Source organism: Limanda limanda, chromosome 1 (genome assembly GCF_963576545.1).
Source record: "Limanda limanda chromosome 1, fLimLim1.1, whole genome shotgun sequence".
Taxonomy (NCBI): domain Eukaryota; kingdom Metazoa; phylum Chordata; class Actinopteri; order Pleuronectiformes; family Pleuronectidae; genus Limanda; species Limanda limanda.
In genome coordinates this window covers 17,903,103-17,920,363 of record NC_083636.1, presented here as the reverse complement: position 1 = coordinate 17,920,363, position 17,261 = coordinate 17,903,103, and the positions used below count along the sequence as shown (strand labels likewise).

Below are 17,261 nucleotides of genomic sequence, written 5' to 3'. Positions count from 1 at the left end.
ATCCCCAGCTCCTCCAGTCGGCACGCCAAGACTCTGAACCCTGACGGCAGCTCCCTGATGGCTGCTCCGTCAGTGTGTGAATGATTGGTGATGGAAAAAAATAGAAGCATGTACAGATGCTGTATGAACACGTGTGTGTGGATGGTTGAATGCGACTTGTTGTTGGGTAAAGTGCTCTGTAAATGCAGCCCATTTACGTTTAAGTGCTCAGCTGTAATTTGCCACTCTGACTATAAAGAAGACGTGTGAGTCGAACACACACACACATGCTCACACACATACACACAGTAAACATACGAAAAGCTCCTCGTCACAGTGGGCATAGAGGCAGAACTGACAGGCTGGAGAACACGTCTGAAGCTGACAGTTTTTGTCTTGTTAGCCGAGCAGGAGGGGGACAGCTGATCGGAACGCTCACTCACACCAAGCATCCACGTGCACACACACTCCTGTGCACGGTTCTGCACGTCTGCAGTAACAAGCTGTGCAGCCGTATGGCTTTGGACGTCCACTGGAAGGCTTTTGAAAATCCAGGCTCTGTTACGCTTCGAAGCAACACGCTCAAGTTTAACTTTTTCCCCCTGAGGTTTATTTCTCGCGGTCTCACACACATTAACTTTAACACATCGTTATTTTATACCCATAGACTGTATATAAAAAGGATTTCCGTCATGTTGGGTGGATATTTCTTACCAAGTGTTCATTTTTGCTCCAAGTTTGGTTTTAATTAGTTATTTGATTCTATACGTCGAAAATCCAAGTTGGCCGCACCTGTGCGACGAATATTTTAGCTCAATTTTTGTACAAAAGGAGGAGGTGGAAATGCATCGTCCATCTTTATTTACAGTCTGTGGTTATATTCTGCAGTTACTAGATATAGATGATCCTGAATGTGTTAAATATGCACACTCCAACACAAGCAAAATTCCCCTTTGGCAAAAAAAAAACTGCAAGTGTTTCCCAGGAGTAAGCCGAAGGCAGATCTGAAGGAGACACTCACACGCACACTCTCACACATACACACACAAACACACACACATACACCACACCTCACATCACATCCATCATCAAAGTCTCAGCGTTGACAGGCTTATTTACTCAATAGGACAAACTTCTATCTCTATAAATATCCCTCTGTTGCATCTTTGTATTCTTCTCTCTTTCTCTCATTTTTCATTTTATCTATTTACGCCCACACGTAATCATTGATTTAGCTCCTTGTGGCTTCTGTATTGAGTGTGTGTGTCTCTGCAGCTGTGTGCAACCTTAAGTAAAATCTACCGTGCACCTCTGTCTGTGTTTGCTCATGCATGCACACAAATGAAGACACACATGCGTTGTGTGACATGATGTGAAGCTGTGTCACGCTCCCTGAAGGCATTTTGCAGCCAGACTGTGGAGGCTAGAATAAATACATGACAGAAGATGGAGATTCAGGAGCATCAGTTTTCAGTTTGACAGTAGCTTCATGATGCAGGTGGACAAAGTGAAAAAATAGAAATAAAAAACTCAGATGTAATCTTTCAGCAAAAGAAATACAAAGTAGATTTTATTGATTTGTTTATTAATTGTAGGCTGTTTTTTGTGTCTTTAAATGTTTCTCTCTCTCCTGCGAGTATATATGCGCATGTTTTTTATTGCATCTCTATTGTATCCACGCAAATAGATGCACCTTCAACGTATAACATCAGTGTTTTTAATCGTCCACTCGTCTCACTGAGCTGTAATGATCCACCAAAATTAAATGAGCCCATGATCAAGAAAGTCATTAAAAGAGTTGTGAAAGGTGTCGTGTCAGCTCCGCACAGGAAGAGCAGCCAATTACAGGCACTTGAAATCAGCTGCCAATGAAATTAACCGTGCAACATCTCCAGTCCGTGTTCTTATCCTCCTCGTCGCTGACCTCTGTGCTTCAATTATCCTATTTCTCTAATCCTGTTTTTGAAACGGTGCTCTAAAGAAGTGGCAACGTAATTTTCCTTGTCCATTACTGTCAGGAACAGTGTCAGTTATCATGTACTAGGGAATCTCATTTAAAGAATGACAGATAAAGTAAAAGGTTTACACAGTTCAAGTTTGTTTTTATTCTGCTCTATCACACATGTTAATGAGACAAAATACATATTTCTATTTTAAAATATCCTAGTAAACATCATGCATGGTTTAAACGGCAGAAAACTATCTTTTTCCATAACTTCAGCAATCTGACTTGTTTCTCCCTGTGTTGTTTAGTTCTTTGTGAATATGTGAAGAGATTGTGGTTTGGTGGGAGTTGTGAAAAATCACAAATTCAACCACATTTAAAGTTTAAATAATAAGGAATATTTATTTTATTTCCAGGGTTTGATTTCAAGTCATTGATACAAAATCTGTAAAAACAACCCCTCCTAAGTAAAAATATAGATCTATCTCTGCTGTGTGTGTGTCTGTGTCTGTGTGTCTCCCTCTTCTTCCTGGTTGGGTCTCACACCATAATTGGCTGATATTCTGACATCTGATAGGATCCATGTAGACAGTTGGCAGCTGAGAGAAAGCTACCAGTGTGTGTGTGTGTGTGTGTGTGTGTGTGTGTGTGTGTGTGTGTGTGTGTGTGTGTGTGTGTGTGTGTGTGTGTGTGTGTGTGTGTGTGTGTGTGTGTGTGTGTGTGTGTGTGTGTGTGTGTGTGTGTGTGTGTGTGTGTGTGTGTGTTTGTCTATGTCTATGTCTATGTCTATGTCTATGTCTATGTCTATGTCTATGTCTATGTCTATGTATGTGTATGTGTGAACACAACAATGTGTGACAGCAGTACTTTAGGAAAGGTGTTTTGTTCTGTGTTGTGTGTCTCCTGCAGTTGATTAAGACAGATGCTTTCTCCCTCGCAAATTCAATTCAGGCTACTTCAGCACTTTGCCCTTCTTTCCTTTCTTCTTCTCCTCTTCTTCTTTTTCCACCCCTCTGTTAAACAATCACACGCTGGGGAAATAAGTTCCGACACAGGATCTTGAACTCAGCACATCACTTGTCTGAGGTCGACTTCAAACTTCACTGGGCAGCTGCCATATTGTCCTTCTATAGTGATTCAAAATCCTGTTGTTTGCCCAATTTAATCTTGTGCTGCATTCAAATCTCACAAGTGGCGTAGACCTGTGACCTCATCCGAACATTCAAGAAAACCACCTCCTTCGCTTTGCTCTGTTTGGTAACTTCACTCTTAAATGTGACTTCTCTCTCTCTCTCCCCACAAGGTCACCTGTCCCATGGACCGGTGAGTGAGGGGGAGCACGGTAACCATGGCAACTGCTCAACGGGCCCCACTCCAGACTGCTCTCCCCCCTCCCCCGACACGGCCCTGAAGAACATCGAGAGAGTCATCCGCCCACAGGTGAGCGCGCGCGGATCCACGCTCTAATGAATCTGTTGCAGAGGCAACTGATGCATTATTGAACATCACAGTATCCACCCACACAAGGCTTAAACACCTACACACACACACACACACACACACACACACACACACACACACACACACACACACACACACACACACACACACACACACACACACACACACACACACACACACACACACACACACACACACACACACACACACACACGCTGGTAAACGTCTGTTTCTCTCCCTGAGATTGTTTGACTTCATCTTCACTCCTCTCTCTCACTCTCTCTCTCTCTCTCTCTCTATTATGCTTGTGCATTTAAACGGCAACCGAAACACAGAGGAGACCCTATCTTGAGATTCAGATCCTGATACTGTGACAGACGTGACACTGTGGATGTAAACACAGACAGACAAGGAGTTCCTAGGCTCTACCTTTAATTCCAGGTCCTCTTCAACACAGCATGTGGTTCATTTGATAAATTATGAAGTAAGATAGGTGATGAAGCACGGTATGCATTGAAGCACTTGTACCACATGATTGGCAGCAAGTACCGTCCAATAGCTGCAGGTTGCTGAAGCAGGGTCCTGGTGTAATTTACGTGAACCCCCCCCCCCCCATATTGCTGCACTACTCTGCAGTAGGAGCCTGGAAATAGAAGAAGTCGATGTAATTTGGAAGGAGAGACTAATTTTATTATCACAGAGGAATTGAAGCGGCGAAGAATCCGAGTTCTTAGATGGATCAATATTTTCCTCCCACACTCACTTCCATCTGAAAGCTGCTTTTTCAAAAACCGGCCACACAGAAGCCGAACATCATCTCAAACTCCGACATCTGTAACGTGGAGGATAAAGTGTCGAAGGTGATCGAGATGGAGAAGCCAAATCCAGAAGCTGAGGAAGGTTCCTCATCATCATCAGAAGTGACTCATGCGTACTTGTCTGGAATCTAATAAAAGTGCTGCAATAGGATTATTTCAGGGGCAGAGTCTCCCGGGCAACCAGCGCACTGTTAAAGAAATATGCAATAAATATCACATCAGAAACTAAACTTTCCAAGTTGAACCCTGTTTGTTAAATAGGAGAAGCTTTTAAAATAGAAACCGCAGCAGCAGTAGAATAGATTAATAACGCGTCGCCGATCAGGAATAACTTTCGAATCAACATTCAGAAATTCAGATCAGCCTCATCAGGGACCTGAGGTTTATTTAGTCGTCTCACCTCTGTCTCTGAGCAGATCGTATCAGACGCTGCGTCAACAGTTCGCACCTCGATAATTAAAGGCAGTTGTTTTCTCACTCTGGGACGAGGTGCGACACAACACTGACGCTCGTTCAGGGAAGAATCGTATGATAGTAGAATTCTGTAGAGGAAGATGAGTAAATTAATGACTTTGTATATTATTCTAATTATCATTTTTTTTTTAAATCTTGAAGTTTCTTTTGAGATCCTCTATTTTTCCATTATGGCGGACACTGAACTTCTAAGCGATCTAAAATCATTCAGTTGCAGAGTTTGAAATCAGGACTAAAGTATTAAAAGTTTTAAAGTGCAGCCCTTTTTCTCTGGTCTCCATGGTGCTGCCTTCTTTTTGGAGATGGAGACGTCGTCAGAAGGACAAACTCATTAATTGGACCTTGAATCAATCGCCTTTTTTTATTACTCAAGTTTAAAATAAAGCTGCATATACCTGCTATATCCAATCCACACACCTTACCTGCCCTTCATGCACCTCAACATCTCCCCTCTTAGATGCACCTCTCCCCTCTCACAGGGCCTATCTTTGGCATGTTAACTAATATGCGTGGCGGGATCACATGTGGTGCTGAGCAGGCCTGCGCTCAGCTTGAGGCAAACATAATCAAGGAGCACCCGAGTTCAATTTTATGGTGCCTAATTAATTTTCTCGAAATTTATTTCATTTCATTTTAGTAGTCCCGCTGGCTATGTCACCAGTGCATGATGTACGTCTGACACCCTGCGAACACACAAACACACACACACACACACACACACACACACACACACACACACACACACACACACAAACACACACACACACACACACACACACACACACACACACACACACACACACACACACACAGACACACACACACACACACACACACACACACACACACACACACACACACACACACACACACACACACACACACACCACAGACCTATAAGGGCCGTGCACATACATGCTGCCGCTCAGGATGTGTAGAAGAGTCTGGCTCCACAGTCCTTCCTCCTCTCTGTGCTGAAATATTAATGTGGTGCTCTCAGGGTTCCAGAGGGGGTTTTCAGAAAAAGTTTCCAAATTGGATTAAATCTCACTGTTGCTTGTCAACACCATGATTCTGTGTCACGATGATCTGATCTCAGTTATATAATTATATCTCATATCATATTCGGCAATAACATGTACTCAGAGAGGCCTGCCTGGACAAAACAGAGGAAATTAGTACAGCTGTTGTATCTATTGGATCTTTACCACGTAATCTGTAACTGCATGTAAAAGTAAATGACATGAGTTTTGAATTGATTTGCCCTGTAGCTTATCTCATCCCACTGCTGTTTTTGTCTTTCCAAGGACAAACACTGGAGTGGGTCTTTGTTTTTTGCAGATGCTCTCTGGGGTTTTAGCTGCGAATAAAAATGCTCTTTTAATTTGTGTTTAAAAGAAATGATTCCTTTCATGAACCAAGTGTACCATGCAGTCACTTTGTAAAGGCACAAAGAGAACACAGGCGCTTGGCCTTAATGTTTGGGTCGTTTTTATGTCATCAGCTGGACGAGTTGAAGCTCAGGATCACGTGGTCAGATGGGATTTAAGGTGCAGAAAGAGTGAAGGATTAATTAAACGTATGTAAAGATGGAGAGAGAGGGAAAGCAGAGACGTGTATACGCTGCGTCATGGGGTTATCAGATGTACCCACTGGCTCCGTGTCCTACTTTGCTGCTTGTGTGTGAATCTGAACAGTTTAAAAGAGAATCCCGTCAGAGGGAACACAGAGGACTCAGTGAAGCTAGTTTCTCTGACAATCGCAGTTGTTTTTCTATTTTGAAAAAGTCAGGACCTAAACTACCAACACTTGATCTTGACAAAGTTTTCGCAGACTTTTTTAACCATCTATAAATGTAACTGTTTTCCAAGCATTACTTTTTGCTCAAAGTAAAGCCAGGAATGAGTCATGTGTTTGTTGGTTTTGTGCAGCACAACGCTTTTGTTGTATTTTCCATTTATTTCTATTTTGATTCACAGTGAAGTGTTATTCTTGTATTTTGCAAAAGTGACAAGAGAAGGTATTTTCTGGAAACCTTGTTCGTATACAGTCACAACTTGGAGAATTCTAGTCTCTGAAAAGGGAGAGAAGAATGACGTCTGGACCGTCAAGGTTTTATATTTTAATCCAAAATAATTGGCGTTTGGATTCGTGATTCTAGTTTCATGACCTGACATTAGAGTCTGCAAGTAGAGAATAGAATATAGGTGGCACCACAGGTGGTTGTCAGCTCACAAAGAGTTGATGACAGCTCATCCTTTACACATTTCATCGCTATCAAGCAATGACAATTCTTTGTCAACCATACACGCAATTACTGTGAAACCGTTATTTAATAAGTTGTAAATCTCCTTTTTTCCGAGAAGCAGGATTAAATGCCTCTTTAATAAAGAAACAGTTTTATAAAACCTGCTGCTGTGCTGCTGCATCTAATAATCATTCAAACCTCAGGTGTCCTAAATCCAAATTGACTTCCTGGCTCACGGCTTATTTTTCTAATTTCACCTGCATAACACTATCACAGTACTTTTTAGTGCTTTCTCGAGCGCAGTTTTCCACCCAGATATCAGTCCCCTAAAAGCACTTTTAGAAATTAATTTAAATGTGGAAAAGGAGAGACAGAAGATGCAATCTATGTAAAGAGTAGACGGAGGTTAGAATAAACAGAAAGACAAGATAAGGTTGATTTCTAGGTGAGGGTTTGCAGCTCGGGGATGTGATGTAGTGAAAGTTCTGATGCACAGTGTGGATCGTATACATTCACGTCTGCTGTCACTCACAAAGAGGTGCTTGCATTCAGATGTACACAAGAGCGCACACAATGACACAACGAGCTCCTGACCACACACTCAGAGTGGAGTGCAGATCGACAGACTAACTAGGTCCTGGTGCTTTTCAGAAGATAATAGATCGTTTCCCCTGACAGAGGTTGAGAGGATGCTCACACACACACACGTGTAAAAGCACTCGATGGTAAATGTGCTGACTCAGCTGTCACATATAGGAAGCAGCATGGCTGTGGCGTGGTCATAACCCGCTGAGTGATGCTCTGAACTCCCCCCATTTCGCTGTGGTCAAAGTGCTCTCGAGCAGGGCACCTAATGAGCACTGCCGTCAATCAACCTGACCCGGGTTTGAAAAACAGAGAGGTATTGATTTTGATGCGTTCCTTCAAGTAAAGATGATTTGTTTTGACCGACAGGGATCGAGGAGTGGTGACAAGGGGAAATGTGTAATTTGAACATCACCGTGGAGTGATTATGAGATGACAACATGATTATAGTAAACAAACAAGACAATCAGCAGACACTCCCAGACTCCAGCAGCACAAAGTCGGACTCTGCACTGCTGGATTGTCACTGAAACATTTTATTATGAATATATGAACGAAAAGAAAATAGAACGATAAACAGCTATATAGAACTTGAATTAAGAAAATAGTTTGTAAACTAAATACATTCTTCATTGTTTATTTTGTAATGTAAAAGATTTAACTCAACACAAATAAGCAAACATACACGCTGACACTGAAAAGTCCAACGTGTGTTTTTAAACTAATCTTTCAAACGTAAACAGAACAGCATCAGACGATTGTGAAGATAAAGTAGTTTATAGTCTCGTGCTAGATATGAAGATGTATCGCTGTTTTCTTTTCCTCAGTGTTTCAGTAAAGTTTCATTTTGTGGAGTTTGTCTCATGTTAATCTGTTTTTAGAGACGTTTGTCAATGTGTCTCCGTTTTCCCCAGAAAATCACTAATCACTTTGGCATTTAGAGCTCATTAATCTGCTCACACACACATCTGTCACTTAGCACACACACACACACACACACACACACACACACACACACACACATCTGTCACTTAGCACACACACACACACACACACACTTGACGATCTCGCTCTGACAGTGTTGCTCCAGTCAGTTAATCTTCCAGCATATTTGCTCGCATTTGCGCATGATTGCAATACATGATTGCTCTGTATGAATCCAGGAATGTGTCTCAGCTCTGTCAGTGTTGTACTGACGCTGGGCCCATGTGCACACAAGCACACACACACACATTCACACACAATCGATAAAACAATCATGGTGGTTGTCTGGCTTTAAAGATGGGCAGCAAGAAAAGAGATTTTCACTAAGGTGAAAGAAAAATAATTTACTTTTGAAGATTTAACTATATATATTGGCTGATTTATCAGACTAGCATTTTTTTTTTTACATTTCCTAATGTAGGTATACGATGTGTGTGTATGTGTGTGGTCCCGGCTCAGCAGGATACTCAGCCTGTGGCCCCAGAGGAGAGACACAGGTCACACACCTCTGTTTGAAACGGACTTGAGCTAATGCTAAAAGCTCCCCAGTGGGAGTTAAACGTCTGGGCTATTTCCTGGGATTTCTCAGCCCATAACAAACAAATCTGAATGTAGTACTTTGATGATTCCAGCGAGCCGTGCCTTTCAATCACCTCGCTAGTTGTAAGCCAAATGGACTGCTCGCCCATGGTGGCCCCTGCACTGCATTTTAAATTGTGTGCCATCATGAAAATGGCAGGAAAACTGCTTTTGTGCTGCGGATCGGACAGGAGGTGAAATAGTGCCGGTTCAAAGCGAGTGGAGTTCAGCCTCCTGTGTTTCTCACAATTTCACATGATGGACAGAGTGAGAGGCTATTTCCTCCGAAAAGAGGAGCGAGTGGATTGATAGCAGATAATAGGAGGGAGGTGTTTGCCTGGGAGAGCCGAGAACCAGTGGGGAAACAGAACTATGATTTTAGATGATGATCTGACCACCAACATCTCATCGCACCACGATCACTGCCCTGCAGAGTCTGCTTCCCAATCAGAGGTGTCAAAAGTATTCACATTCATTACTCAAGTAGAAGTATAGATACTAGGGTTTAAAAATACTTTTGTAGAAGTTGAAGTATCAACTCAAGCTTTTTACTTAAGTAAAAGTGTAAACGTACTGGTTTCAAAACTACTTAAAGTATAAAAGTAAAAGTAATGTAAGGGAAACATTTTATCCATTAAGGACAAACTCTTAAGCCGCGTCTCAGGGGCCTATAGTGCACTACCCCCCCTCCTCCAAAAAACACATTTTTCTAAAGGCCATTATGACTATAATGTTATATTAAAATGTTATGTTGAAAAATGCGGGATGCACTAGGCTACCCGTTTGAACTGCAAATATGCCCATTGAAAATTATAACATTTTATTACAATGCAAATACATATATTGTTTGAAGAGACCTTTGGACTCAACACTACCAATAATCAAACATGACTATGTAGAGGAAGTAAAAGTCGTAACAAGGTCGTGTTGCCTTTTTTGTGTGTGTTTTTGAACGATGACAAACCGGAATGAAAACAAGCCAAAAATCAAATAGGAGTAACGAGGCTATTTTTTAAATGTAAGGAGTAGAAAGTACAGATATTTGCGTGAAAATGTAAGAAGTAGAAGTAAAAAGTTGTCTGAAAAATAAATACTCCAGTAAAGTATAGATACCCAACATTTCTACTTAAGTAAGGTAACGAAGTATTTTTACTTCGTTACTTGACACCTCTGTTCCCAATAACGTCAAAACTACAAGAGATCCTGTGTTTCCAGAATATTTTAGGTTAGGGACTCGAGATGCGTGTGTGTGTTTGAATTCTGATGTAATATTAATATTTTATCCTGCGTGTTTTATCTTCAGTGCACGTGAAATAAAAACTCTATTTCATCTGAAGACACACGCGTCGCTCGATACAGCGTCACTCACTCCAAGCTACTGTTATACAAGAGAGAAGTTGCTCCAACAACAGAAAATATCGATTAAAGCCACGAGGATAATTACCTTACAGTCCCCAGCACACGTTAAACTGATGAATTTGTCAGCCGGTAAAGAGACTAAATGGAAATGGCGACATTCACCCCTAGTCTGTAGAAGCAAACTCAAACTGCAGAGACACATCTCGCCTCATCTTGGGTGAGGAAATACTTTCTTCTAGCTAATGGTTGTGTCATTTATTAGCACCTACACCCATTAGTTAAGTGTTAAACAGCATGTTTTCCCCCAGGGATGCTGTTACAGGCAGAGAAAATGGTTTTCGCTGTAGTTTAGTCAGGCATGGAGGACCGCCCTTCCTGTGTGTGTGTGTGTGTGTGTGTGTGTGTGTGTGTGTGTGTGTGTGTGTGTGTGTGTGTGTGTGTGTGTGTGTGTGTGTGTGTGTGTGTGTGTGTGTGTGTGTGTGTGTGTGTGTGTGTGTGTGTGTGTGTCATTGTGTGTGTGTGTGTGTGTACACGCTCATTAACCCAATTGGCCATGGCATGTTCATTAGCCTGCTGCCCATTTGCATTGTACACGCTGAGCCTCAGCCAGAACTACAGCGTGTAGTGTTTGTGAGTGTGTGTGTGTGTGTGTGTTTTTTGTTGGGTGTGAGTGTGTTTATGTTTATGTGACGTTGTTAGGAAGAAGCTGAAGTGAAATGCACCGAGACAAGGCGCAGATGAGTGTGGGTGTTACATGCGCGAACGATGAAAAGGAGAAGTTGAAGTTGCCAAAAAACTTATTAAACGTTAGCACACACACATATACACACACACACACACACACACACACACACACACACACACACACACACACACACACCTCTCACTCTGAAATGCCAGTGTCCCACATCAGCAGCTCCGTCTTTCTGGGTCGTTTCATGTCAACATTTTACATCCTCTTGTGTTTGTTTTTAAGCCTCGAGCAAAGAAAACCCTACAGAGCTGCACAAGAGTTCTGTCGGTCAAACTTCAATGTCAAATGTGTGTCTGTCAAAACAACATATGTGAGGTATTTTTAATCTTTTAAACCTGAGAACACAAACACAGAGAAACGTTTTTCCTTTGGTACTGTCTACCCTTGAAATCTATCCCGAGATGGTTCTGATTATACTCTAGTGTAAAGAATCTATACAACGCTATAGGTTCTGTTTTTTCACGTGGGCACAAATAAAGAGGTGTTTTTTTATTTTACTGTGTAAGTTTTGTGTGGTGTCTCTCCCCTTGGCCCCGTCCGGTTTGTTCCCCGTTGGGCTCGTACATCATTGTCTTTATTCCCCGCTGCTCGTCCGTGCTGCTGTGATCCTGTCTGCTTGATGTATTGGTCCTTTAAACATCCATGGTCTCTGTGGGATGTTGCTGCTGTGGTGTTATTCCCCATTGACCGTATGTCCACTGGAAAAGAAAAGTGCTGCTGTGGCTGCTCTGGTCGGGACGGTAGTTGTGTCTCTTCTGCTTGTCTAGGTTAGATTTCTGCAATGAAAAGCTCCGTCTTTATTGGCTGATATCAGGTTGTGGGTTGAACTTCTGTTGATTTGACCTTTCTCTTACAGCAGCAGGGTTTCAAAGTGACTTTGAAAAACAAACCCTATAGTTTTCTAAACTACCATTTCTTGCCAAGAGTTGGAGGAGAAGATCAATACGACTCTTTTGCAGCCATATATAAAATATGAACTAAGATCTCGGAGCTGCTTATGTTTGTTTAGCTTTACGGCTTCGTGATAACTCTACAAACACAAGTGGAATCTATCTCCTCATTGAACTTACAGAAAAGCAAATAATTGTATTTTTTAAATGTTGAACCTTATCTGGAGCTCTTTAATTAAAAGATTATATTAATTTTTCATGTTTAATAAAGTAGTAATTTGTGTATTCCGTTTAATGTTCCTCCTTTCTTTTTTGTTGCTGCCTCCTTCCTTCCTCTGTTGCTTCACTCCTCTTCGTCCAACTCTTTCTTCCTCTCCTGCTTAACATTCTTACCTCCTCCCATCATTTGTTTTGTGTCCTGCTCCCTCCCTTTTTTTCTTCTTTTCCTCAGTGCTGCCATTTTCTCTCACCGTGTCTTTTCATCTCCAGAGTTTTTCCATTTCACCCTGTCCAGTCCTCTCCATTCCTCTTCATCTCGCATGCGTCCTCCACGTTCGAGTCATTTCCCTGTTCCCATTATACCTTTGTTTTCATCTCACTTTAGTCCAGTCGATCTGAAGATGCTTAAAAACCCAATCTCTTTGCACCCAGCGCAGAAAGAATATAAACATTCTCCCCTTCTCTGCATTTATTTTCATTCCCTCCTTTCTTTTTTTAGTCAAGGTCCAGTTTTCTGTGCCTGGACTCAAAGTGAAGGTCTTATGAAGGTGGTCCATGTCGTGTGGCAGTCTCCTTCAGTATTTCAGGGTTTTATTTTAACCTTGGTGCTTCACTGCATTGATTTGCTTTCCTCTGACACACAGACACACACACACACACACACACACACACACACACACACACACACACACACACACACACACACACACACACACACACACACACACACAGCAGGGTGTTGACTGCTGGAGCTCTTTGTGAAGCAGCAGCAGGTTGTTGAGAGCCTCATTATGTAAGCTGTGTTTACCAGGTGCCAGTGGACAGTTCCACGGTCCTCTACCTCTCTTTCTCACTCTCTCACTCGGCTGTAAGCTGTCATCAAGACATCCTCTCTCTCTCTGTTTTTGTCCATTTCTCCGTCTTTCTCTCGCCTCTACCTTATAATCTCTATCCCTCTCTTTTGTATATCCTTGCACCATTTTTACACGTTACATAAACCATGAACCAATGAATAAAGCCACACAATAGTCAGCTACATGAGAGAATATAGTTAATATTTAATATTTTTTGTACTCCTGTTTTGCCTTTAGCCCAAGCAGCGGACCTCTCTGTCCTCGTCCCTGGACGTCCAGAGGCCGGTAAACCATAGCTGTGAGCCCAGCGAGGTGAGCTCGTCCCTGGGCTACGCCAGCTTCAGCACCAGCCCCCCCGCCAGCCCCCCCCTCAGCCCCAACCAGGAAGACTCTGCAGGCTCCAACGACGACTGTCAGCTCACAGGTAAAGACTCATGTAACGGACGGGAGGATGGGAGGTCGGTAGATATGAAAGGCTCTGTCTCTCAGCCGGAGGAGAGACAAGTTGGTGGAAAACGCTTCTACCTGACCTCTGACCTCCCCCTGGAGGAGGAGCAGCAGAAAGACAAATCTTACGACAGAAACCCAGTTGTGCAGACATCCTCCTGAGTTCATATCTGAAAACGGCACAAGTATGAGGTAGATAAGTTTCCCACACATTGCTGCACTGATCTATTGTTGATTTTAGTGAAGCGTGATAATCACCCACTTGTCTAAGAGTTGAAGGAAACAAGCTCTGAGAATTATTCTACAAAACGTTTTGATCCTGTATCAGTGCTTATCATGATTCATCGATGATAGAGTCGTGTGTATCTGGCAAAGGTCGTTTAAAAACCTGTCAAAACAAACAGCCTCTTGTGCAGAGCAGAGACATTTTAGAGGGGTTTTCTCAGGTGAAAACTAAATATTCATCTTGAGTCTGTTTGGGTGGAAATCAGGACGAAAACAGGCTCCACACTCTGGAACACTGTCCTGAATATCCTGAGAAGAACCCGGCTCCAAGACCTCAGCACAAGAAGCTGCGTTGGTCCTGTGGGGCGTCGCTTTCACTGTCTGACGAGATGAAACACTGTTGGTTCCATCTAATGACGCCCCCCCCGTTGAGTTTTTAAAGTTTCTGCTCCAAAGCAATATTCTATGTAATGGAGGTATTTTCTTCAAAGAGGCTCCTAACGAGGGCAGTTAAGTATCAAATCTGCACATGACGCACATTTCAGTTCTTTTAGAACAAACACGAATACATGAATGTTAAAAAATGCAAAAACGTGTTTACTATTCACGTGCGTTTTAATGGGATTGTCTACAATTTTGTCGTGAACCCTAAGATAACTTATATATAAGCAACTTTTTCAGATTTCAGGCTCACGTTTAAAAATACATTTCTCTCTATATTTCTGATTTGATACTGTCTGCAGTATTTTTATATAAAGATTTATTGTATTATGGATTTTTCCAATACACTTGGACACTGGGACGTGGGAACCACTGGCTCGCTGCCTGGTTTGCTCCTCATCATTTCCTCTCTGTCATTTCCTCGTCGCTCGCTTCTTGCGTTACCATGGTGACGAGATTCCTTGTTGTCATGGCGAAGCGGCCTTGGCGATAGCTACAGCTAGTGACGTGGTCGTGAATACTCCCGTCTCTCACCTGGGTGTCAGTCCAACTGTCCCTCACACCCACTGCTGTCAGGCTAAGACAGAGGACAGAAAGCAGGCAGGAGGCATTGTGTGTGTGTGTGTGTGTGGGTGCGTGTGTTTGTGTGTGTGTGTCCTCCAGTAGTTCAGAGGCCCAGCGAGGCTTTGATCTGTGTGGTGCCTCAAACAAAAACACATCCATTATCAATCCACAGGTGCATGCACACAGAGACACACACAGTGACACACACAGAGACACACACAGACATCAAATGGAATGAGACATCTCGATCTTCATTCCTCTTGAAGCTCAGCTGTGGATGTTTATTTAACACATGTGTAATTTCCTTCTTGAACCCACTGAACATAATGAGCAATTATTGATCTGCTGTTTTTACTTTGAATACATTTCTCTCTCTCTTTCTCTTCTAATTGTCGGGTTAGCGCCGCGGCAGCTCACACTCACCTGTGTGTTTGTGTACGAACCAGTGAACTAGAAGCAGGTTGTAAACTGCTTTAAATTAAATGATAATGGATTGTGTTTATACAGTGCTATCGACCATTCAAAGCATATGACAGAACAATCCATATTCATACAGCAACATAAGCTTCCATCACTCACTTTTCACACTCTGCAGAGTACAAACGCTGGGGTTTGAACCTACGACCTTCTGTTTAGTGGACGACCCCGTTCCTGCAGTTCACGGATGATTGTTCACCCAGGTATTTCACAAGAGGGTTTAGTGCTTTAGTTCTAATTTCCAGCGAAAATCAAACTTTTGAAAAAAATTAAAATTATTTGTTCTTAATGTTTGTCGTTTTCTCCGATTTAGAAAAAGAACATTTACATTAAAGTAATTAAAAAGCACACATAATACCTTATATACTGCACTTACAGAAATACTTTATATAAGCACTCACAGAATGAATTTGAATAATTCTCTCTCTCTCTCTCTCTCTCTCTCTCTCTCTCTCTCTCTCTCTCTCTCTCTCTCTCTCTCTTAGCTGTATCTCTCTGCCTCAATCTCTAATACCAGGAATAGATTGGCATCCATTTATATTTCCATTTAGTTTTTTTCCCCCTCCCTTCCTTTCTCTCTCTTTCTCTCTCTGCTTCTCCACTCCTCCGCTCATCCCTCTTGCTCTCTCTACTTATTAGCTGTGTAAGGCCCATTGTGGGGTTGCCATGGTAACAAGTGGCTTACAGAGAGAGAGAGAGAGAGAGAGAGAGAGAGAGAGAGAGAGAGAGAGAGAATATATGTGGGTTCAGAAGGCAAAGAGTCACAGAATGTAAAGGAAGCCAGTGAAAAAAAGAGTGGGAGAGAATGACATTGTGACGTTATCGGGGGTCGGGAGGAAACGAAAGAATGAAATGTGAGATTTCTGGGGGTTGAAATGAGAAGAAAGTGATTGGAGTCCTTTATTTTACCCTCTGCTCACCATAAAAGGTCTTTCCTTCCTTCCCTCCTCCCCACATCTGTCTCTCCTCTTCTTATTCCTCTGGTTCTCTCCCTGAAAAATAACCTAAACTGTTCTTCCACACCAGCCTCACATTTAACACAATAGCTGCAGTGGAGTACGCAGGTAGCTGGCACCGGTGTGGGTGGCCGGGTAAAAAAGAAGGCACTATTTTTAACCCCATCCATCACCGGGCGCTGATCCTGCGGAGCCTTGGTTTACGTAATGTTGGACGTCACTTGAGAAAAACCTTCCCTCTGTGCAGGGAGTCCAGTGCAGTGCAGGGTTTTGCTAAATCACTGCAACTGTTGACGCAGTGATCCTGCATGAATTAAGCAGCGCCCCTTGTGACAAGTTAAAAAAAAAGGTGACTTTTTTTTACTCTTTTCCTTTATTTTAGGACTTGAGGTGGAATAACTTTACCTTCTTTACTTTATTCTTTGAATTTAAAGTGGAATTACTTAACTCTTCTACTTTATTTTACAAATTTAAGATGGTATTACTTTACGTTCTTCTTTTACGATGTACTTACTTTACTCTTTAACTTCATTTATATATTTGAAATTGCTTCAGACGTGCTGTTCTCTTCAGTTCTCTACTCAGTTGTGTTATAACACAAACTCCTGCTTTCTTCATAATGCATTCGACCACCGAGCCGCTGAGAGATCGATGAGCTGCAGCTAATGAGCCGAAAATGGCAAAGCAATCAACGGCTCTCTCCGTGTGTTCTGGTGCTGCACAGCTCAGACTGTGTGTGTTTACTGGAAGGATTCAAATTCATTTGGCCTCCGTTGCTTAATTCAGGTCTTTGTTCTCAAATATTAGACTCTTCACTTGTACCTTGACATCAGCTCCCAACTACAATAACTCTTCAGAACAAACACACAAAGGGTCTGTCAGCGCCTTGTGCTTGATCATTAAGTCGCCCTCAAAGTCAGCAGCGCCTGTGTTGGCTGCATTCATTTGATGCTCAGGCACTCATGTAGATACACAAACGTCCTTCTGACACCTCGGCTCTGC

General features: G+C 42.4%; 1 protein-coding gene across 2 annotated transcripts in view; it reads left to right on the top strand.

The window, feature by feature from the left end:
* Positions 1–17,261, top strand: part of anks1b (ankyrin repeat and sterile alpha motif domain containing 1B) — a 165,467-nt gene that overhangs the window by 91,223 nt on the left and 56,983 nt on the right. Inside the window, exons 12-15 of one of the 2 annotated variants that reach the window (XM_061078936.1) lie at positions 341–366; positions 2,535–2,546; positions 3,263–3,364; positions 13,387–13,573. In XM_061078936.1, coding sequence (XP_060934919.1) covers positions 341–366; positions 2,535–2,546; positions 3,263–3,364; positions 13,387–13,573 — 327 coding nt within the window. Of the gene's footprint in view, positions 1–340; positions 367–2,534; positions 2,547–3,227; positions 3,365–13,386; positions 13,574–17,261 lie in introns of both variants that reach the window. The other variant, XM_061078942.1, reaches the window with a different exon arrangement.